Source organism: Amphiprion ocellaris, chromosome 24, assembly GCF_022539595.1.
Source record: "Amphiprion ocellaris isolate individual 3 ecotype Okinawa chromosome 24, ASM2253959v1, whole genome shotgun sequence".
Lineage (NCBI taxonomy): Eukaryota > Metazoa > Chordata > Actinopteri > Pomacentridae > Amphiprion > Amphiprion ocellaris.
In genome coordinates, this window is record NC_072789.1 from 14,448,297 (window position 1) to 14,470,638 (window position 22,342).

General features: G+C 40.0%; 2 protein-coding genes across 29 annotated transcripts in view; both read right to left on the reverse strand.

Annotated features, from left to right (window-relative positions):
- LOC111572256 (protein unc-80 homolog) overlaps window positions 1–1,277 on the reverse strand; it is a 48,407-nt gene extending 47,130 nt beyond the window's left edge. For all 21 annotated transcript variants that reach the window (XM_023275960.3, XM_023275951.3, XM_035950815.2 and 18 more), the window contains exons 1-3: window positions 1,000–1,277; window positions 520–568; window positions 14–170 (exon numbers count right to left, since the gene is read on the reverse strand). In XM_023275960.3, coding sequence (XP_023131728.2) covers window positions 14–170; window positions 520–568; window positions 1,000–1,091 — 298 coding nt within the window. In that variant the 5' untranslated portion in view covers window positions 1,092–1,277. The remainder of the gene's footprint in view (window positions 1–13; window positions 171–519; window positions 569–999) is intronic.
- A 1,479-nt stretch (window positions 1,278–2,756) lies between these two features.
- Window positions 2,757–22,342, reverse strand: part of LOC111571822 (microtubule-associated protein 2-like) — a 70,839-nt gene continuing 51,253 nt past the window's right edge. For 2 of the 8 annotated variants that reach the window (XM_035950468.2, XM_055008189.1), the window contains 14 exons: window positions 18,688–21,450; window positions 18,285–18,479; window positions 17,934–18,071; window positions 17,110–17,165; window positions 16,329–16,346; window positions 14,892–15,077; window positions 14,668–14,785; window positions 14,445–14,501; window positions 12,344–12,654; window positions 7,734–7,826; window positions 6,971–7,063; window positions 6,213–6,294; window positions 4,656–4,768; window positions 2,757–4,543 (listed from right to left, as the gene is read on the reverse strand). In XM_035950468.2, coding sequence (XP_035806361.2) covers window positions 4,334–4,543; window positions 4,656–4,768; window positions 6,213–6,294; window positions 6,971–7,063; window positions 7,734–7,826; window positions 12,344–12,654; window positions 14,445–14,501; window positions 14,668–14,785; window positions 14,892–15,077; window positions 16,329–16,346; window positions 17,110–17,165; window positions 17,934–18,071; window positions 18,285–18,479; window positions 18,688–21,450 — 4,433 coding nt within the window. In that variant the 3' untranslated portion in view covers window positions 2,757–4,333. The remainder of the gene's footprint in view (window positions 4,544–4,655; window positions 4,769–6,212; window positions 6,295–6,970; window positions 7,064–7,733; window positions 7,827–12,343; window positions 12,655–14,444; window positions 14,502–14,667; window positions 14,786–14,891; window positions 15,078–16,328; window positions 16,347–17,109; window positions 17,166–17,933; window positions 18,072–18,284; window positions 18,480–18,687; window positions 21,451–22,342) is intronic. The other 6 variants (XM_055008190.1, XM_055008191.1, XM_055008192.1 and 3 more) reach the window with 6 other exon arrangements.

The window sequence follows — 22,342 nt, forward strand, 5'->3', positions numbered from 1 at the left end:
TGCATGTCCTCACCCAGTTTGTTCCTGTTAGACAGCAGGATGGAGGTGCAGTGAAGCACATGAGGTAAGGCTGCCTGGACGAGTTCCCAGCGGGAGATGCTCTGGATGGCCTCTGACAGGGCCGGTGACAACCCGTGGAGCTTGTTCTCCACCAGCACCCGCTCAAAAGACTGGGGATGCAGCCAGAGAGAGGGAGAAGAGAGACATCAGCCAGGAACTAAAGCCTCTTTCTTTGACAATGTAAATGTCCCACATGGCCCCAAGCAAGGCAATGCCTGTGGGAGGGACAGTGGCAGCTCTGTTTAGATCCAAAGGGATCTGGAGAGGCGTCATTATGGATATGGGCTTCCAAACGTCTAGCTCTTGGGTAATAGGAGGAAGCAAAGGGGAAAAACTAATTTGCTAAATGTAAAATCAAGAGCTCACTTTATTTGCAGGTGCATTAAGGTAAAAACAGATTACTGGGAAGGGCGCGATTATTTTCTCTCAGCACGCACATTGCATTATGAAATGACTTACCACACAAGATGCTTCATACTGCTTTCCCAACTTCGGACGCAGAAATGCACTGAAAAATATGCATACAAATGTTTGCATGAGATTAAAAAAAATGATGAATGGAGGTTACACAATAAAATGTCCTTCAACAAACATTTTGCACAAACGTGCAGTCATTTCATTTCAGCTAATCCACAGAGCACTCTGTTTTCTCTGGCCCACTTTCTGTGTCACTTTGCCTTACAGGTGTGACATCATGCAATCTGCATCCGTTCACAGTTGACACCTTGCAAAACATACAGCCCGTGTTCCTCCATTCTGTAAAGACACGGTTTCCCGTTGAATTATAAGCAGGCAATACATGTATTTTGACGCATGATAGGATTGGAAATTCGGGTGTTATTTCAAGTGGCAGTCAGTGACTTTGCCACGGCCGCTGTCAAATCCTTGGTCCTTCTCATTTTCGTTAATGGCAAACACCTGTTATCAAGAAGCACTAACCTGGTTTGCCTCCATAGGAAGGTCTGGATAGGAAATGGTATTCCCTTCCCACACTCCGGCTCGTTGTCGTCCAGGCTTTTCCTTTTCACCATTTTGGCCGGACCTGCCTCCGTCGCCCCCCTCCCTGCCTGCCTGCCTACCCGCCTAGCTGTGTGCGACCACCGGGACGCGCGGCGGCGGCGGCTGGCTTTGCCCAGGTGACCAACGAGGTTCCCTTCACGACATGATTGGGTTCGTCCTGCGTAAAATGGCTGCAAGTGTCGATCGGTCGGCGGCAACGGAGAGAGAGAGAGAGAGAGAGAGAGAGAGAGAGAGAGAGAGAGAGAGAGAGAGAGAGAGAGAGAGAGAGAGAGAGAGAGAGAGAGAGAGAGAGAGAGAGAGAGAGAGAGAGAGAGAGAGAGAGAGAGAGAGAGAGAGAGAGAGAGAGAGAGAGAGAGAGAGAGAGAGAGAGAGAGAGAGAGAGAGAGAGAGAGAGAGAGAGAGAGAGAAGGGGGTTGGAGGGAGGGTGAGGGGAGGGGGGGACGCTCTGATTTCAGCACCTCCCTCACCGGACAGCCACAGTTGATCGGCGTGCTAATTTACCGGAGCTTAAAGACGCAGTGTGCAGCCAGATGTTTCCATATCGAACCCCTCTCTGCATTGTGCATCACTGTAGCAAAAAAGCGATGCAAACCCAAAATGAGCTGCATCCGGATTGGTGTATTCACATCAGGGATAATCCCCCCATTAGAATATCAACAGGTAGTTTAAATGAGCCAGGTGGTGAACTAAAAGAGACAGCACAATAGTCCAATCTGACGCTTTCAAACAGGAAATAAACATTCAGATGATTTACAGAAGCAACCTCATGACCGTACAATATTACATTACACGAGCAGAGTACTGTCAAAACCATATGTAAAAGTCTAGAAGTACTGAAACGATGCATTTAAACGTTCAAAATTAAATGTGTCTTTTTATGGAGAATGGCCATTTGAATGTTCTCTTGTACACCACCGTTCAAAAGTTTGGGGTCACTTAGAAATGTCCTTATTTTTGACAGATAAGCAGTTTTTTTTCAATGAAGATAACATTAAATGAATCAGAAATACAGTCTAGACATTGTAAATATGGTAAATGACTATTCTAGCTGGAAACGGCAAATTTTTAATGAACTATCTACATAGGGATACAGAGATCCATTTCTAGCAACCATCACTCCTGTGACCTAATGCTACATTGTGTTAGCAAATCGTTTTGAAAGGCTAATTGATGATTAGATCACCCTTGTGCAATTATATTAGCACATGAATAAAAAAAAATTAAAAGAAATTGCCTGGGTGACCTCAAACTTTTGAACTGCAGTGTATGTGCCGTAACATTTATTCATTGTGTCTGAATTTTGTACTTTTCTTTACATTGACAAATAAATTTTCAACACAAATTGATGTAGAAAATGTTAAATTTGGTGCATAAAACTTGGACAGAATGCAGGTAATTCAGTTTTTGATGTTCAGATGTTGATAATCCTCATTATAAAACATTATGTTTAGTAAATTAAGATTAACGCCCCTCCAGCAACACTGCACACGCTTAACACTCCGGTAACTAATACTATAGGTCAGTGAATAAAAAAATTTCACTTTTAAAATAAAAGGACAAACAAATGGAGATAAAGAGACCAAACATGCACATATTGCAACATGTTACTTTAAGCTGTAGAAAAGATGAATTGATGACAATGTTTTCTGTGAATACATACAAAAGACTAAAGCAAATCATTTTTTATTTTCTTTATTTTCGTCATCATCCTGTAGGAGCATTTGTCATCAGTATGTCTCAAACATCGGAAAGTGTGCACACATCTACATGATCTTTTAAATACACTTACACAGGCAAAGAGGGGGGTGGAGAGGAGGTGGCAGGAATAGAGGAAGCACAGAAAAACACTGGAGGGGCAGGTGACATCAGGGCAGGAGAAAGGGGAGGGTAGAAGAGTTTCACAATGGTGAGCAGAGAATATGCTAGAACAGTTTTGTTTTTTATTCTTTTTTTTTTTTAAATGGGTTACTCCCATTCTTCATACCTTCATTGTTTATTTCATTTCTTGCAATGGTCCAAACAGCCACACAATCTGGCTCAGTCACACAAAGAGGCCAGGCAGCTGCTCTCTCAAATGGAATGTTTTCATACAAAGCATCATACTTTATACTTTCCTTTTTAAAACAATCTTTGGGCCCTTTACCCATTCAAATAAATTGTACAACTGAGTCTTTGCAAAAGGAGAAATGTCACAGGGTTTTTAGGATCTCATCTTAATGTACAGACACTAAAATCCCCCCTGGCCATTTATACTCACGCTGAAAAGTTTAAGACTGTTCCAAATATATCTAATTTATTTATCATTTATTTGCCATGCCAGCATAACAGCATTGCTGTAGCCTAATAAAACCACAGAGCTAAAACCAAACAAAAAAAGAGCAGCCAATTGGTTTGCGGAATAAAACAAAACAAAAAATCTATTGGAAAGCTAGCCTTTTAGCGCTTGACTTGACATAACTGCAATGGTTATCCACATTTAAATGCTAATAAGCCAGAGCAGCCACAGGAAACGTACAAAACTGTAACAACTTCCACTACAGTGACATATACATATATATATATATATTAAAAAAAGAAAACAAGAGAACATAAATTGTCCAAAAATTCAGCACATATCAGGAACTCATAAGATTAAAATCCAACAAAGAAAAAATCATGTTTGACTCGAAATGTCACATTTTAGCAGACATGCTCATCAGCCATACTTTTGCAGGTCAGTTACACGCCATATTTCTGTAAGTTAAGTCTCTCACGCTGTTGTATGTTTAAGACTAGCGTCTACTATTCAGTACCATATAAATTCCGAATGGACATTATGCATGAGTTCACCTTAAAAGTTTATCCCCGCACAAGTTGAATGTGGTGAAAATGTCACTGTACAATCTTAAAACTGCCAATGCCTTTTTAGACAATCACAGCCACTCAAACCTTAGCATTCAGCTAAAATAAACCAGAAAAGTCCACATTTGAGTGAATAAACGCATGAAAAACAAATAGAGCGACAGGGCGTGACCCTTTTCAGGAAGTAAGTGAAGATTTTTGAAGAATTCAGTTTTTAAAAACCCACCGGAAGGGCTGGAAGGATTGTTGATGGGCGAGATGGTCTATCAACTACAACCTGTGGGGTCAAAATGTGTGGGGGTGACGTTGCTGTGAAAGACCCTGGGACAACACTGGACGCCTATGAGTGAATGATGGGAAGAGGAGTAATGGTGTGGATTATTTGAGGGTATCCCAAACAGACGCAGTCAGCTCATAAGCCCTGCTTGGCCAGGGCAGCGGTGACATCCTGAGCCAGCGTAGAGAGCTGAGGTGACTCCAGGAGGTTGATGCTGCCTGCGGAGGACAGACGAGGAGAAGTGCCCCCGGTCTCGATCCCCGGGGACTGGGTGATGACAATTTCTGCGCCGTGGTCCACCCGAGCTTTCGCCGTTTCCCTGAAGGTCAGCTTGTGGCTCTCGATCTGGTGAGGAAAGAAAGACTTTTAAGGTCAGAGTTGTTTTCTCTATTTATATATTTTAAAAAGCTGGCAGTGACATTTGATATTCAAGATTTTTTGCGTGCTTCTTTTTTACCATCACATTCCCCCCTCCAGGTGTGTGGGTGGTGTTGTCCAGTGAGCCGACCTTGGCTTGGGCCTTCTCTTTAAAGTCCAGCTTCACATTGTCAATACGGACATTGCCTCCTCCTGGGAAGATGACAGCAAGGAATAGAAGAAAAGTATCATACCCATGAGGCCTCACTCGCCTGCAGGGTAGCTCTTCTCCTGGGCAACGCTAACGGCAAAGAATGTCAGCAAAGGACACTATGCTCTAAAACTACACAGGCAGCAGTTGACTTGCTAATACTGTGCATACATAGTTAAAATTGACAAATACTACAACATAGAAAATGTATGTTCATCGATATATCAAATAAGTTGCATGAGAACAAACTTTTATGGATTACATTGATAGCTTTCAATCACAACTGGGTTACCAATCGACAACATGACCACATATTATTATGATACAATTCAGTTAAAAATCAGTAAATGTATACATCATTTATCTGTATTCTATCACATCTATACAAAAAGGCCTAAACTAAACAAAACGAGGTGATAAATCTATTTGATAGCTTGCTATTTTTTATCGGCATTATATCTACACATTAAAGCACCAGTGTGTAGCAGTTAGTGGCCTCTAGTGGTGAGGTGGTAGACTGCAACAAAACTGAACATTCCTTGCCTCATGTAATAGCAAAACCTATCGTTGCTGGTAAAAATATGAAAGGCCTTCTCCACAGCCAGGACCCATGTTTCAATAATGTGCTTCACGCAGATATATGAGTATTAAATTTGAAAAAGTGAATGCAAACATCAAAACTGTGACAGGGTTTTTGCAATTGTATGTAGTGGTTTTTGATTTGTGCGTACAAATTGGAGATGGAAACAGCTTTTCCGAATAAGTTCTGACATAGCAGTTGACTTGCATGACTCTTGTTGTCTCTATCTCTGAACGGCATGACATGAAAGAATTTGTATATTTTTTCCCTGATTGAAAACATCTCCTAAAGACCTTGATGTACTTTTCTCTCGTAGATGGACAAAATTTTGTTTGTTTCTTTGAACTTAACAGTTGGCAAATAACTGATTTTCTTCTTTGGCTTCTTTTTCTCTGTTTATTACACCCATGTAGTCCTTCTGACAGCAAAAAAAAGCTTAACTTGCATTTTCTTTTTAGCTTTTTATTTTTAAGAAATTTCAAAACTTCATGTCAAATTTGCTTCGAAATTATCGGGAAACAGCTGGTTATGAACAATTGTAGATATATGCCACTTTAAGAAAAATTGCTCTCTCGGTCGATACAAACGACTCATTCTAAGGTAAGAAAAGCACGATTCTCTCGTAAAGGTGATTATACACAAATGAAAGCATAATTCTGTTATATTACATGTCTGCAAGCAGATGCCTTTAAATCATACCTACTGGTGCCTCAACTTTGAACTCGTCATCAAAGGTTGTGCTGTGAGGCACACTATTTTCACAAGAGCCTTTTAAAATCTGCTCAGTATCCGGGAAGTCTCTGGACAAGTAAAATAAAGGATAAACAAAAAGCAACAGCAGCTTTAAAAAGAACCCTGTAAAGTACCTGGTCTGTGACGGATGTTGGACATGGAGCCACATTTGGACGTGATGTGGCTCAAGTCGATCTTCTTGGTCTGGATTTGGATCTATAGGCAGCAGCACAGTGCACAAATCAGCCCCTGTTAACTAGAAAAATGCTCAAACGATATGTCTTGGAGAGATGGAAGCTACAAAGTCACAGACATGAAATGAATGTGGTGAAGAAAATGCTGATATTTTTTGTGGCAAAAAAAGAGAGCCAGTGGAGAAAATGGATGAGACAAATGAGCCTTGAGATGACACAACATGAATCTGTGGATAAAGGCAGAATAAGTCAATCAACGTTTTTCCGCACAAGAGCCACAGAGATGCTGATGCCAGTTCCCTGGAGAGAGGTTAACATGAAAGCAAGCAGTGAGGGGACAGACATAAAACAAACACAGAACACAAGCGTTACGTGTCGCTACAGGGAGCAGGTGCTTCAATTAAACTTTATTGTCCATGGCTGATGTGAATTAGTGTGCTGTTAAAACAATAAGCTGACAACCCTGCATGCATTCATGCTGTAAAGGGATATTATGTTAAGAATTTTATGCATGATGTAGAGATTCTGTATGTTGTGCACAAGTCAAATACATATTTATGAGGCAAATGCATGTAGGACGCACAAAATACAGCAGATACAGATGAAAATACTCCACAATTGCAATCAACACACACATTTATCAGAATGGTTAAAGTTGGAGAAAGGTTTTGCAAAGAATTTTCTGCGAAGCCACTCACGTTTCCCCCGCCTGCCGTGTGCTGAATTTTGTCCAGGGAGCCACATTTAGACTGAACATGGCTAAAGTCCAGCTTAACACTCGGAATCATGACCTGGGAATGACAGGGTGATACTTTTTTATACAAGCAAACAAACAGTGAACGCTGAAGACTTCTCAGACTGGAAAGAAGTGGGGGCTTATAAATATGACCCCTCTCCTCCTCTCTTTTCCACGCAAAATATAATCCTGTAAAAGCATCCCAATTTTACATCCATGCCCTACCAGTCTGGGAGCTCACACTTTAACACTGCAGCACTTGAATCTGAGCTGATGTAGACCACAGAAAACAAACTGAAGCTGCCTATTGATGGAATTTACGCAAGGATAAAGGCAATTATCAGAGTTCAAGAGCTGCTCTTCTAATGCGTTAATCCACTGAATCTTGAACCTGAGGCATATTTGAAAGATTTTAAATCCCAATTGCAATATCCATGATCTGAACAACTACTAAAAGACAATAAATAAATGATAAGAAACAAAGACATACTGCTTAAACTGTAAGTGGGAGAAATATAACACCTCTTTTTGACAAAGAAGCAACATGAATGTATTACACTTGAGAAAAAAGTCTTTACTTGCTTGTCTGAAACAAGCCAATGGCAGACAAACAGATGGGTAGACGACAGATGAACACATAAAAGTAGCATGGCTGAGCACTACAAAAGCCCCAGCTGAAAAGAGAAAGATAGGAAAAGAGAAAGAAAAGAGAAAGGCTTACATACATTGCCTCCTTTGGGCGTGTGCTTCAGATTATCCTTGGAGCCGCACTTTGACTGAACATGACTGAAGTCCAGCTTCTCGCTTAAAATTTGAATCTAAAATAAAATCGAATCACAACAAAAAAAAAGAAAACACTATATGTGCCTCAGTTATATAAGTCAAGTGTGCAATGAGTGATCAATGTGTGCTTACATGCATTTACATTTAACATGTATTTACATGTACAATGCTTTTCTTCGTACAAATGTACAGAGCTCTGAGAGTAGTGGTGATTTGGGGTGTGGCTACTGTGTCCATGCCAGGAAAGCACTTGTACACTTTTTTTTTGTAGAGATTTAAGGAAAAGGGGAGTTACACAAAGTATGTTGTTAATTGCAATTTATGCATGACATGTCTACATCTTCATCAATATTTTCATATTAATAATTTTTACACTTATTGTCATGTTTTAAATTCATATTCAAGACTGGCACCAGTTGACGTGTCCATGGATGAGACTAATCCCAGCTATGGAACTACATCTCATTAATCTGCAACTTTTTTAACTTTCTTGTGCTAGAGGTAGGCGTTTCACCTCCCAAAACCAAAACACAATATTAAAAAAAAGTCCACTCAAGGTGGCTAATCTCTGCAATTACTTTCAGACACACTGAAGAGAAGCAATTTAAAATGATTTATGCAAAAATCCTCTTTCTTTGGGAATGTCATGCCTGCTAAACCCCTTTTTCCTGAATCTCTGTACTGAATGTGAAGAGTGCAAAGTTAGCACAACACTTCATGGGACAACATCCACATAAATGGGAAATATGTCTGGTTGAAATAGCCGGAATTATCTTTTAAAGATGTCCAATTTAACTTTGATACAGTACACACGGAGAAAGTGCAGGAACCCCAAACAACCAATAGGAGTCCTAGAGGAGCAAGGAAGACATGATCCCTCACTGGCTTCCCACCTATGAACAAAGCAAGCTGTGGTGTTTGAAAAGCACCACCAAGCAGGTGTAAACAGAAGGAAGGAATTGAGGGTAGTGAAGGGGAAAAACACATCCCAGGGCTCTCTTCTACAGATACATAAAAATTGTAGTTTTAAGAACATTGCTAAGAGCTACTCTGGAGGCAGAAATATCCTCAGTGGCCAAGTTAAACCTAACCGGAAGAAGTAAGAAAAACAGTTTCTGGTTGAGTAACTAAGGGTTAATACAAATAAATGAGGTGGTAAGAAATATAATGAATTATAAACCTTCAAAATGAAAACAAACAACATGTGAATAAGGCCAAAATAAGGCCAAAATAAACCAAATGGCGAAAAAACACTCTTATTTCATATCTGGGTTAGTAGTTAACAGTCATAAAATGGGGCTCAACCCAACTGCTGAGTGTTTCTGCCTTGTCCACCGTTTTGTGCGGTTTGCCATGTAAAAAGAATATGAAAAAAATGCCTATGCTTTTTCTTCAAATGGCCAAAGTGAACATAAACTATAACAGTAAAAGGATGGACAAGAGAAAGGGGTTCAGGTAAAACACACAAAAGCCATGGCAGCCTCCATCTCTGGGTTGCACTCAAATTGCCTGGATTCATAGTTTTACCTCACAAATACACACGTGGACACAAACACTGTCCTGAATATGCTTTTTTATGTAGCCTATGTTTTTTAATGTTATTCTATGCTGCTTCTACACTATTTTATTCTTTTCACTACTGTAGCAGCACAGACAGCTGCAAGGTCAAATCAATGACAAAGCGCATGAAGTACAGTAACAACAGTCTCATCAGTCAAAGTATACAGGTGATTTCCAGCTTCTAAAATGTGTGGATTTGCAATCTTTCTCCCTCTTATACAATATTAAACATAACAATTTGGATTTTACTTTTTATATTGACAGACAAAACAAGCTCCATGAATATGTTTTTTTCTTTTTACCAGATTCTGGCATTCTATGGATTAAATAGTAAGTTGATAAAAGCAGAAACAATGCAAATGATATTATTAATGCAAATACTATTTTAATCATTAGTGGCGGCCCCATATTATGCATTATACATAAATTGATTTAAATATTTCAAAAGACCTAGGCAGCACGACAGAGAAAATTTACCATGTGACATACATACATAAAATAGAACAGCAACAAAATATTTAAAGCTGCAAGTAATGCTTATTTTCATTATTGATTAAAGTGACAATTATTTTATTTATCAATCAATTTAATATTTGGTGTATACAACCCAAAGGCATTTAATTTGGTATAATGTAAAAGAAGAAAAAGTAGCAAATTCTCACATCTGTATGTGAACGCTAATATAACAACAGAGGAAAAAGTTCCTTTGGGTCAAAAAGTTACACCATCTTAAAAATGTCAAAAAATGTAATTTAAAAATCTAATTATTTATTTTTCTAAATGCCACACCCATAGTCTGACATTAAAGATTTATGCTTAATGTGCTACAGAGCTCAAGTATATTACAGACTGTCGTCTGCAAAACCTGCTGTGCTGCTCCTCTAAGACGTGCATCACCCAGCTTCATTAAAAATTTCTGCCCTTATGCTCTATTCCTCCCCAAAGAGGAAGAGAGAGCTGGTGAAATTACAACGACTCACCCTGTCCTCCATATATCACTGGGGTTAATGAAAAGTCTCACCTCTGCAGCACTGCAGGAACATTAAGACTGTGCGTTGCCTTGGTAATGTGATTAAGAATTCACATGCTATTAGTTGGCCACACATCTGTTATACCCCACAGACAAAGATGACAGGAAGAAGACTTTGTCTCTTGTGTGCATGCAAGACCCCATCACTCCTTTTTTAACTTTTATGTAAGGCTAAGGTGATATTATTCAATGCAAAGGATCTCTCAGTCAAGAAATAATTTCTTTAACTGCTTGGCTATCTTGCAATTCTGCTTAAATTTTTCATCAAGTAATCCTCAGACTGCTAAAACTGGCTCCTTTTGGGGACAACGTGTAAAACCTAAAAATATAAAGAGGAATTCTGCCCGCTTGTAATTATTTATACCCAGAGCCAGAGGGAAAACCCAACGTGCGACAATGACGAAAGCAGCTCCAGAAGTGATTCTGCAGGTTGATTGCTCCTTGGAGGCAGTAGGATAAAACACATGTGGAAACACACAACACTTTACAGCTGAAGCTCCTTAAATGGGGAGAAATTTGGGGAAAAAGGTAAAGGAGAAGGAAGACGGAGGGACGGTCAGGGGAAGAGGCTGGAGGGAGTCGATGACGGTTCATCCACACTGACGGAGATGACAGCAGACAGGGAGAGGGCAGAGGACAGTCAGAGGAAGGAGAAACACAATGACGGCACGGCAGAGGTTTGGAGGCAGGCCAGACAGTGAGTGAGAAGAACATATGATGAGAGAGATCTGAGCTGTTTACGACATTTCTACAGCTTAGAGGGAGACAGAGAACGAAGAAGAAAAGAAAGAGAAAAACTGCTGTTTAAAAGCTCATATCAAATCTGCTTTTACATAAGCTGCTCCAGATGCTCCGACAACACTTTGCAAAAGAATCGCAAATCTACTAGAGGCAACATCTGGCAAAAACAGCTCAAATTTAAAGCTAAAGTAGGCATGCTGAAAATGCTTTAAGCAAAAGTTAATAATCAAATACATGAGCAGATGTTCATTCTTTTCTGGTTTTAACTGCACATTGCATTGTTTCTTGCCTGTATGAATAGTCATGGATATACATGTAGTACAGCTAAAATAAACCAATTTGTTTTTTTAAATTGGTCAAGTCGCATTCTTTTCAGCCTCAGTGCTATCCAGGTTAAGAGTTCAATATTTAGACCCTTTAGTGCTATTTGCAGTGTCATTTTACCAGAGAAATTTACATATTATGGTTTAAAATCAGAAAAATATAATATACATTTTTACTTCACCAGATTAAAATACTACGATATTATGGTAGAGATTCTACAGTACCAACAATTATGGCAGTAACCTGACTTACATGAAATACTACAGCTAGGATCCTTTTCTATGATTAATTACAGAGCTTAACCAATCTAATTTAAGTATTAGGGCTAAGCATTAATAATGCCATTAATAGCATTAATAATTACGAAAATCAACTTGTCTAATTTTGAACTGAAGCTGTGACCCTACAAATATAGTCATGAAAACCCAGCAATGATCAAGGATTGTTTAGATTTTTTTTATGTAACTTCCATGAGCCAAAGCAAAATAAACTGAAGAAATTATATCATTTTAAGTTAAATGCAATAATATTGTTAGTCTTGGTTAGCCGTCAGTACACAGAGAGAGACATGGGATAATCAACAAACAACCTAGTATTTGGCCTTTACTGCCCCCATGTGGCAGAATTTGATTAATGCTTCATTATTCTATTACTGAGACTGATTCCAGCTAAGTATTTCTTGCAATCAATGTGTATTTATGTTTATGTATCTGGTAAACATTTTCCTTTTTTTTTTTTAACTATGATAAATTAGTAAGTGCTTTGTTGTTCTGGCCAAGTATTCTTAACATGTAAAAAAAAGATATATACATATTTTTAAATTTCTCTTTTGACCTGAGTTTGTGTTCAGCAGCCTACTTTTTTTATGACTGTTGCGTTACAGCACTGTCCTGTTACCTGTCCGCCTTTAGGTTGATGTTTAAGGTTGGAGGTGGACCCGATCTTGGACTTTACATTCTTCAAGTCGGGCAGGGGCTGATTGAGAACTTTCAGCTGCCGCTGAGCGGAGGACGGCGACTTGGGTGGGGTCCGGATCACCGCCACCTTCTTCTCCTGGAGGACGCTGAAGGACTTTGGTGTGTGGCTGCCAGGGGTGCGTGAGCCTGGAGTGCGGCAGGAGTAGCTGGGGGGCGTGCCGGGTGTGACGGCGGAGGAGCCCGGGGTGGAGGCTCCGCTACGGACTGATCGGGAGCGTGCCGAGTCTGTACCTTAAGAGACGGAGAGACATTCTTGGATTACAAAACAAGGTACAGAAAAAAAGGCAAAAGAGAACCCTTCTCGGAGATAGAACCACCTCGGACAAAGTGAAACAGAAAGAAGAAGACAGATAGGTAAATACAAAACCAGAGATACAATTATTAGAGCAACAGGTAGATTTGAGTGCTTGATCCTTCATCTGGGTCTGATGATGTTGATGGTGATGGTGATGAGGGAGGTGAAACATTACAAGCACGGAACTATGAGCGCTGTCCGCTTCTACAGAACAAACAACCCAGGTCAAACAAGAATGTTTGACAAGGAGCATGAAAGCACACAAAGGCAGCTGAATTAATTAATGGTTGGCGGCTTGTTGCTGGGCTACCACAGCAGGACTAATTTGATTTTAGCTGGTCAGCTGCTGAATAAGGACAAGACACAGGCCTATTGTTTTGGATCCCACCTATTCCTCTGATGAGGTAACTCCAGGTCTGATTAAGCCAATGTATATTTCATTTCAAAACATACTTCTTTACATTGATTTGGGGAACCACGGAAACTAAATTAAATATTTTTTTTCTGGTTGGACAATGAAAATAAAGAAAATAGATAACCAATGGAGTAATGTTTTTTGAGAATGGCACATATTTCAAATTATGCATGTTTTGAGTGTTGAAACTTTATTACAAAAGATTTTAAGACTTTTTTGAAATCTGCATATGCTCTGCAGAAAAATGTGTAATAACTGTAAAGAACGAATGCTTTATGAATGGATGATGCTCACTTTAATACAGATAGTAAGTCCTTATCTTAGAGCTATTAAAAATAAAATTAAAAAAAACAAAATAAAAACACTATATACTAATAACCAAAAGGGGTGTACCATGAAGCGAGTTCAACTTAGCCAGGATTGATTGAGTAAGGCTTGACATAACCTCAGAGATAACAGGTATCACAGGAGTAGTTTTTAACCAGGATTTCTTCATCAGTGTGTGTGTGTGTGTGTGTGTGTGTGTGTGTGTTAATAAACGGGGTGTTTAATGTGTGAGTTCACTCTTTTTACACATGAAATGGACTGATTGCAAGCCACCTACTTCAGTCAAGAGGAACAGGTTGTTGCTATGAAGAATATAAACATTTTGCTGGTATAAAAACTGATATTCATGTAAGGTAATATATCTATTTTACCACTGAAGCTCTAAAACGTCATACCTTTAAATATGATACTGCAGAGGCGCATTTAGGCGGGAATCTGTCCCATCATGAAGGATACGAGAAAATCACATTAGTTTGTGGCCAAATCAAAGTGAAATTAATGTTACTGATTAAATATTATCTGTGATCAATACCATGAGATTACATACATTTTGTAATTGGTGATCTAATAGCTGCAAAACCAGCAGTATAAAACTGACTTGGCAGCAAATTAGCAAAAAAAAAACGTATTTATGCTTTTTCTGCATCACCCGCTAAATAACTTGTGATGGCAGTGCAATGCATACAGTTTACCTACTGTAATCATCACGAAATAAACAGCTCGACAGGTTTGCAGACATGATGTATTCCCTCAGCTGAGAATCTATATAGCTCATGGTAAAGAATTAGTGGAAGGATGGCACTTCTTAGAGTCGATTTATGCCTCAAGCCCTGAATTAAACCTCCTCTGGAGCAGGTAAGCTGTGCATTGGCTGGTTTCAGGCTCAACATATCTTGCTAATCTCACTTCATAGTACACCCCTCAGATGTCACATGTTAATGACGAGGGTGTGATGGATCTAACAGCAGCTACCAGGCCTTCTACCTGCCATACTAGGGGCTCTTCCAGACCTGCCGTCCGCTCTGGACTCGGTTCGGATCGCTTCAAGAAGGGAGAGGAAAGAGGACAAAGAGGGAAGAGTGAAGTGAAGGGCAAAAAAAAAAAAGTGGAGATTGGCAGGAGTCACAATATAATAAAATGATGTGACTGAGGAGTCCTTAGCAAAAGTGGGAGGTAAACAAGCTGTGGATGGTGTGCGTCTTCTTACAGGTTGGCCTGGAGGGTGTGCTGTTGTCTTCTTGCTCAGCAGCAGGGATATGGCGGGTCAGAGACTTGGCCGGCCGAGGTAGAGACGACCTCTTCTCCGGGCTGCGGTATGATCTCTCCTGAATTAACACACACACATACAGCACAGAGTTAAGCTTAGTCATGTGTAGACTGGTTGCAGCTACCTTCCATTCCCTGTTTTTTTTTTTCCCCCTTTCACTTTACCTTCTCTGCCCATTTGTTGGGCAGAGGTGATGGGCGGGAGCATGCAGAGGAGGGGCGCAAATCACAGAGCTCCGCCTCCACAAGAGGGCTCCGTTTGAGGCTACAGGCAGAGCCAGGCCGGGGGGGCTGGTGATTGGACCCCCGACGCTGCATTGCCATCTTTAACAGAACGGCCCTGGTGGGGCTCTGGACCGAAGCAATGAGAGGAGGATGGAAGGCATGCAGGAGGGAAAGCAGAGGTGACAAACAGATGGAGAAATGAAGAAGTGAGAAAGCATGGAGTGGAAATGGGCGGTGTATATTTGTGGGTTAAGGAGAAATGCATGGCATGAATGTGTATGTTGAGCTATATTGCAGTATCATCCTGTAGTCTATTATGTCAAAGCTCTACACTGAACTCAAGTTTTTTGTTGTATATAAAGTCTCGAAAATGACATCTGATAACATGACACTTGACAAAATGATTCATGCTATTTTTCTTTAAAAAAAAAATCACATCATTTATCAGGTTCAGAAACTGTGAAAACTCAAAGAATCATCAGCTATGTGTCATTTAAAAATCTGCCCAAAATTAAATGCCAGCACAAACCAAATTCTGTGAAAAACTAAAAATTCTTTGCTCCTCCGTGCAACTGTGAAGCTGCGATCAACAGTCACAAATAGACACATTTTAGCGGAACTGGGCTGAACTGTAGGCTGTGTTTACTCAGAGTACATAGGTGATAAGTATGGAAACAAAATCAAAATCAAGTAGGAAATATTTATGGTAGGTAGTGACTGTTTTTTCCCCAGTGCCTTACAGGCACTTGGAACAATGTTGTACATGTTGATTCTAGTTTCTTCTCAATTACTCTAAAATATTTAAATGAAAATTAATAAAATAAAATCCTGTAAAATATTATTTTCTAAATATTTTTAGACAAATAAATTTGTGTATGATTAAGACATTATAAATTTCTTATACTGCACAAAATATATTTTTTAAGGTCTCTACTTCCAGCTGTGGTTGGGTTGCTGTTGTAAAGGTGCAGGACTTTACATTGCAGTAAAAAAATCAACCCAGAGTGAGTAAAAATGTGCACACGAGTAAAAAAAAAAAAGGCCAGAAACTGCCTATGGTTCAGAGGGTCAATGTAAATTATAAAGTAGGAGACCAAATCTAGATCAACATACACATTGTATTATCATTAGTTCTGAGATTCAACAAAACAAAGTATTTGTAGGATGAAAAGTGTATATAAAGGAAATAAAACACAAAAGGAAGCAGAGTACTTGACTATGGATGAGAAAAAGTGGTCTGAAATGAAATGTTCTGCTTTTTTCGTATCACAACAAATCATTTGTTTAAACTGATGTGTCACCACGGCATCATGGGTGTTTCTTAATTGGTAAAATGTACAAATAAATGCCCACTGCAATTAGTTTGTCTGTACTCACAGGTTTTCTCTGTCGAGACTGACACACAGACAGAGGAAGGCATGCAAGACAAAATGATTACGCACAGAGACAGAAATAAAATAAAGACAACACAGATGCAGACATGCAAAAATGAGAGAAATGCGAAGATTGTCATCCAAATCAACCCTTTGACATAATACAAAAAGTTGTACTATGAAAGATATTGAGACAAGCGTGACACCTGTTTGCAATAACATATTAGAATTTAAAATTATGTAACATAACACATATGACAAAATTATGATGCTAATACTGATGTGATTATGTGAGAAAATTAGTGAAGAAGCACTGCAAAGAACCTCCTCCATGTGAATAATGTGTTTTTTAGAAAACCAATGAATTTACTAAACAAGATTTGGATTTAATTCAGCACTTTGTCATCATAGTGTCTCTTCTGCCTCCACCTCTAATTGGATCAAGATGATATATTTGCTAATATACTTTCATATTATTGGTATTGGCAGATAAATGCCTTAAAATGAAATATCAACCCCACAGTAACAGTAGGCATAATAATGTGTTAATTCCACTACAGGAGTTTGTGGTTTTGGCAATTCAGTGGAAAAAATATGTGTATATGTATATAAATCTTAATCTGGAAAAAAAAACCTATCATATGAAATTAATATGAAAAAATTGTCATTCAAATTACCATTACTAATATTAGTATTATTCAAGTTAATAAGGTGCAATATTATAATTAATCATAGTAACAAATAAAATGCAAATCACAGTTGTCATACGTGTTGATAGGACTTACAGTGGTCCTCTCCCTGGACTGGTGGGCCACACTTAGGGGCTGATGGTGCTCCATACCTGTGAGGCAAACAGAGTCAAGATTTCAGATCAATGTAAACCAGCAGGAGGAGACATTTGCAAATGTGACACATGCACGTACAGAAAGACAGTACAAAAGAGAACAGTGTTTGCTGCATTGTGTTCCAACAGTAGACACGCTCAGATGACAGGTCGGTAAAACACCCATATATAAATGGTAAGCATCACATTTAGTCACTCTCACTTTACATCCATGGAGCTATTCACACCAGTCGCACAAACGCACACCTTCAACATGCAGCCATTTCCAGCAAACATATATAAAAGGAATTAAGGTTCAAGAAAAAGAAAGAAATAAGTGTAGCTTTCACTTGGAAAATATCAGTCACAATAACCTATAGCATCACTGAACAGAAACTAAAACATGAGTATGAAGCCAAGCAAGAATAAATACTGCATTTTTGAAAAAAGGGAAAAAAAACGTAGGGCTCATAAAAAAATGATCAGACATGATAATTTGAAATATGGATCGATAGCACGTGATGTTTGCCAGCTACACCGCACCTGCTTGATTCCTCATTGAGCCATCAATAGAGAGAGAGCAAAATCCTCACATTCTTCATTACCATTTGCCGTATATTTATAGCTACAATTCCTACAATCCTTTATTGTTTCACCTTTGATAGATTTTTCAGTTTAATAAAGTATTCAGTATCTTAAAATGCGTAACAAAGCTGCGATGTTGGGGTCAAAATTTGGTTGTACTCTCTCTCTATCCACAGCACTGATTTCGGGTGAAGTGTTCACCTGTGGCCTTGCGTCTAGCAGAGCCATGAAGCACAGCAGGCCTAGGATGTCTGGCCACCACTTTGGCTACACTCTTTCGAGACGGAGAACGACTTTGGAGGGCTGACACCTTATTCTGGTCAGCCCTCCTCACGCCTACTACAGTAGCAGAGAGGAGAGACAGGATTATACCAACATGCAAAACCTTGGTTAAATCTACTTTAGGCATGTAAATCTGTGCTTAACATCAAGTTTTGTGAGAGACAATACAATCGATTCAGTCGATATAAAACACTGAGAAAAGTGAAGTACAGTACATAAGATTCCGTGTCAGACTGAATAAAAAAAACTTTTTGAATACAGGATTGGAACCTTTTTTCTTCTTCATCTCCTCTCTTGGTGGATGGTGACTCAGTACTTTGCGGGACACTTTACAATCAGTGGTACCATAGTGGCCCCTTCCTCTGCCCCGTTTAGTGGGTCTGTCCACCACCACTGGTGTGCTGGTAGAACTCTGGGTCTTAGGAAGGACTTCGATTTGCTCAGTCATGATACTTTTGTCATCATCTGCAGTAGAGAGGGATCAAAAAAGGACTAATACGCCACACTTTTTGCTAGCTAGGAGCTAGCTTAATACAAAAGCATTTTACTAGAAACAAGCTTTCTAGTGTTAGCAAGCTTTTGACATTTATATAAAAATTGTTAAATATACATCAAAGATCTTAAACAATATTTTGCAAGTGATTTCTTTACAGATTTTACAAGCTCTTGGTACCTTGCGACTCCATCCAGCCACTGTCTGTATCAAGGATCGACGTGTCCATGGTGGTTTCGTCGTTCGCTGCCTGACTGGTCTGGCAGAGAACATCAGAGGTCTTGTCCACCTCCTGAACACTCTTACTGTCCTTCTTCCCCATCCTCTCAGTCCCCTCATCCTCTTTTTCCAACATTTTATTCTCCTCTTCACCTTTCTCATCAGAACCAACTTTCTCCCCCTCCTCTCTTGTTTGATCTGTCTTTATCCCTTCATGATCCTCTTTCTCCTCTTCCATCTTATCTATTTGCAAGTCCTCTTCACTTTTATCCATTCCCATCTCTTCATCTCTGCTTCCTTCCTCTGTTTGCTGTGGTAGGTCATGATCAGAGCATGGAGACAAGTGCGAACTGTCTGTTGCAGGTTCCCCATCATCACTGTTTTGGGCACTATGACTCCAATCATCTGCTCCAGACTTGGGATCTTCATCCAGCAGCTGATCACCTACCATCAGCCTCACTGGCTCTTTCTTTTGCTCTTCTTTAGAAACCTCCGTAATTAGACTTTCCTTTGCTTGATCTGTCTTGAAGTGCGGAGGCTCTTCAGCTTCTTCCATCATCTCTTGAGGCTCTTCAGCTATCTCGATATCATCATCCTCCTCTGCTTCTTCCTCTACTTGTGCTTGAGGTATAATGATGACTGGAGAGGATATCTGTGGCATTGGTGAGCCTTTTGCCAGAGTCACTTCCTGTATGTGGATTTCTTTCTCATCTAAACGCTTTTCTGTGCATAAATCCTGAGCAGTATTTGAGGTATCTTGCCTATCTCTTCCTCCTAATCTTGCAGGTGTCTCATGTTCACTCTTCTTGTCATCTTCTTTTGTGCTCTCACCTAAACACTGAGACAACGCTGAGGGTTTATCATGTCTTTCTTCAGATTTTTTTGTCTCAGCTTTCAACTTTTCTTTGTCTAACTCTGGCTGTTTATCATCAACCCTCTCAGAATCGAACCTTTTCTCTGCTTTCACCACTGCTAAGACATCTTTTATTGCCTTCCCTTCAGTGATTTGGGCTTCTGGAGGTGTGTCATCTGGGGATTTGGGGGTGCTGGGAGTCAGGGGAGTCTTGCTTCCAGTTTCTGAGGGATTGAAAGTAAAGGAATTGTCTGGTGGGATGGGAGAGGCCTCTCTTGAGGGGTCTTTTTCAATGTCTACCTCTGGGATTGCTTGGATCTTTAGGTCCCCAGGCAGGCCCGTCTCTAAACGAAACTCACTCAGTCTGTCTTTTGAACCGGTCATTGGAATTCTAAGACGATCTGGTTTTATTCCACTTGTCACAGCTTTTTCAAGAATCAGGCTAGTCTTGACCAGTGCATCTTTCTTTTCCATAATTGTTTTTGAAGAGATCTCAGGGGTAATTCCTTTAAGACTTTTTTGCTGCACTCCTTTGTGAACACCTTCAACTTCCGTGGCCCCAACATCTTCCTCTACTTCACCCTCCACAGAAGGGAAATGCTGGTGTGGAGAGTCTCCAGGACTGGGAACGTCAGCAGGAGAAGGCATAGGCCCCGAGTACTCACTGAAGACACAATAGCCAAGTTCCTCCAGCTGGCTTTCTCTTGTCACCACTCTTGAAGTTTGATCTGCCAATGCAAGCTTTGCCAAAGAACTCCCCACTAGAGCCGATACATTGGCAGGCACTGACTTCCGTCTCATGTCGAACTCCCTCTTCTCGAGTGACGGACTAGGCAGCGCTCCAGCCAAGTCCAACATCTCAGAGAGGCTTCCTGATCGTTCAAAACTAGATGTGTGCTTATCAGAAGGTAAAGGCGCTTCTGCCTTGGTGGGGATATCTTCAGGTTGTGCAGTGGTAGTTGGGGTAACGGAGACAGCGGGAGGAAATTGAGGTGTATGGCTTTCCTCGGATGGAGCTGATTCATCAAAGCTTCCACTGACTGGAAACAAGCTTGCTGAGAAGGTGCTTAACTTCTCTCCCTTTGGTGTCTGTGCCATTGAAGACCCAACAGTAATGTTCAGAGAGAGGCTTCTTTGTTCTAAAGACATCTTACCAGATGTTATAACTTTTTCCTCCTGTGGCTCCTCGAGCTTTTGTGCAATGCTCTCATTTTCTCCACTTAACTTTGCCTCTGCTGCTGTGCTGAGTTCATAATAGCTCTGGGTTTGTGGCGACTCCTCTTCTTGGCTTTTGGAGAATGTCTCAAAGTAGATTTTTGATTGTGATTTGTGTTCTACAAAAATATCTGAAGTGGTTTTCAACTGTGTGCCAGGTTCAGGACTTGACTTCACTGTTTCTTGCCTCTGGTCTGCATTTTGAATGTTAGTCACTGGTGTCTCATGCAACCTGACATCACTGCCCTCATCTTCCTTATTTATCGCCTCGACTGCCCCTGTTTTTTCTTTGCTCTCACTCATAGGGGCTCCTGATTCACTCGGTACCACAATTCCCACTTTGTCCTCTGCCTTAGGATTTGATAAGTCTTCTGTTAGTAAAGCTTCTTTTGCTTCAGACTCCAAAAGCATTTGGTTCACAGCAGCCTCTTCTAGTGCATCCATTCTGTTTTGATTATCCCGCTTAGTTGAGTAAGTGTCAGAAAGATCTTTGTCTTTCACAGAGGGAAGGGGAGGTTCATTCAAGGCAAGTTCTTCTCCTTCAGGTTTTGGTCTTTCAGCAGCCACCTGTTTCTCATGTAGCGATGACATGTGAGGCTCATCTTCTTTCATAGCAGACTCACAACATGCCTTATTGATACTCTCTTCTGGCTGGGCTGTGAGTTTGAAGGATACTGTACAACTTTGGGCTGAGTCATATTAGTTAAAAGCTCTGCTTGCAGCATCCACAAAAGCTAGCCAATACAGTCAAGCCGAGGCCTTCTGCACATAGATACAGTAGCTCTCCATCAAGCAAAACACACAGCACAGTGTATTTTGTGGCAGGCCACAGCAGCACAGAGGGGGTCACAGCACCTAAAATAGCGTGCAGAACTGGAATGAAGGAATGAGTTGCATGATGTTAGGTGACAAGAAAAAAAATGGTACACCATTGAATTCCTATTGCAATACACATTGGCCAAAACATGGTTAATCTGATGATAAAGAAAGATTATCTATGTATTAATGTTAATGGCGTTATTACAGTTTCTACTGTAAGTGTGGCATACTGTGGATATGAATGAATCCTCATCTAGCTTAAAACTGTGTAAGTAAAATTTATTTGTGGTATTTTTTTTTATTAAACTTTGATAAGGCTGATGATACATGTCCAATGAGGGTGAGTTTTAATGCCCATAGTGTGTTTGTAGCAACAATAGGAAAACATAATAATCTTTTGTATCGGGATGAAATGAAAACAACACTGAAACTTGAAGCAATTGATACAGAACAGACTTAAATACATTCAGGACTGATTTGTGAAGCACCCCTACAAGTGGGTGTTCTCAGAAACAGCTTCTTCACACACAATATTCCAGCAAAACCCACATACAATATACAGACAGCAAATTCTAGCAACACTTATATCTACAATGCTTGACAATTTAGACGCTGGTATTTGCATTTGCAATGTAGCTGGCAATACAAAAGTGCAGAAATGATCAACTATTATATGGTTGATCAGGCGTTCAAATGTCACTCCAATGAAAAGCAAATGGTTATGTTTTG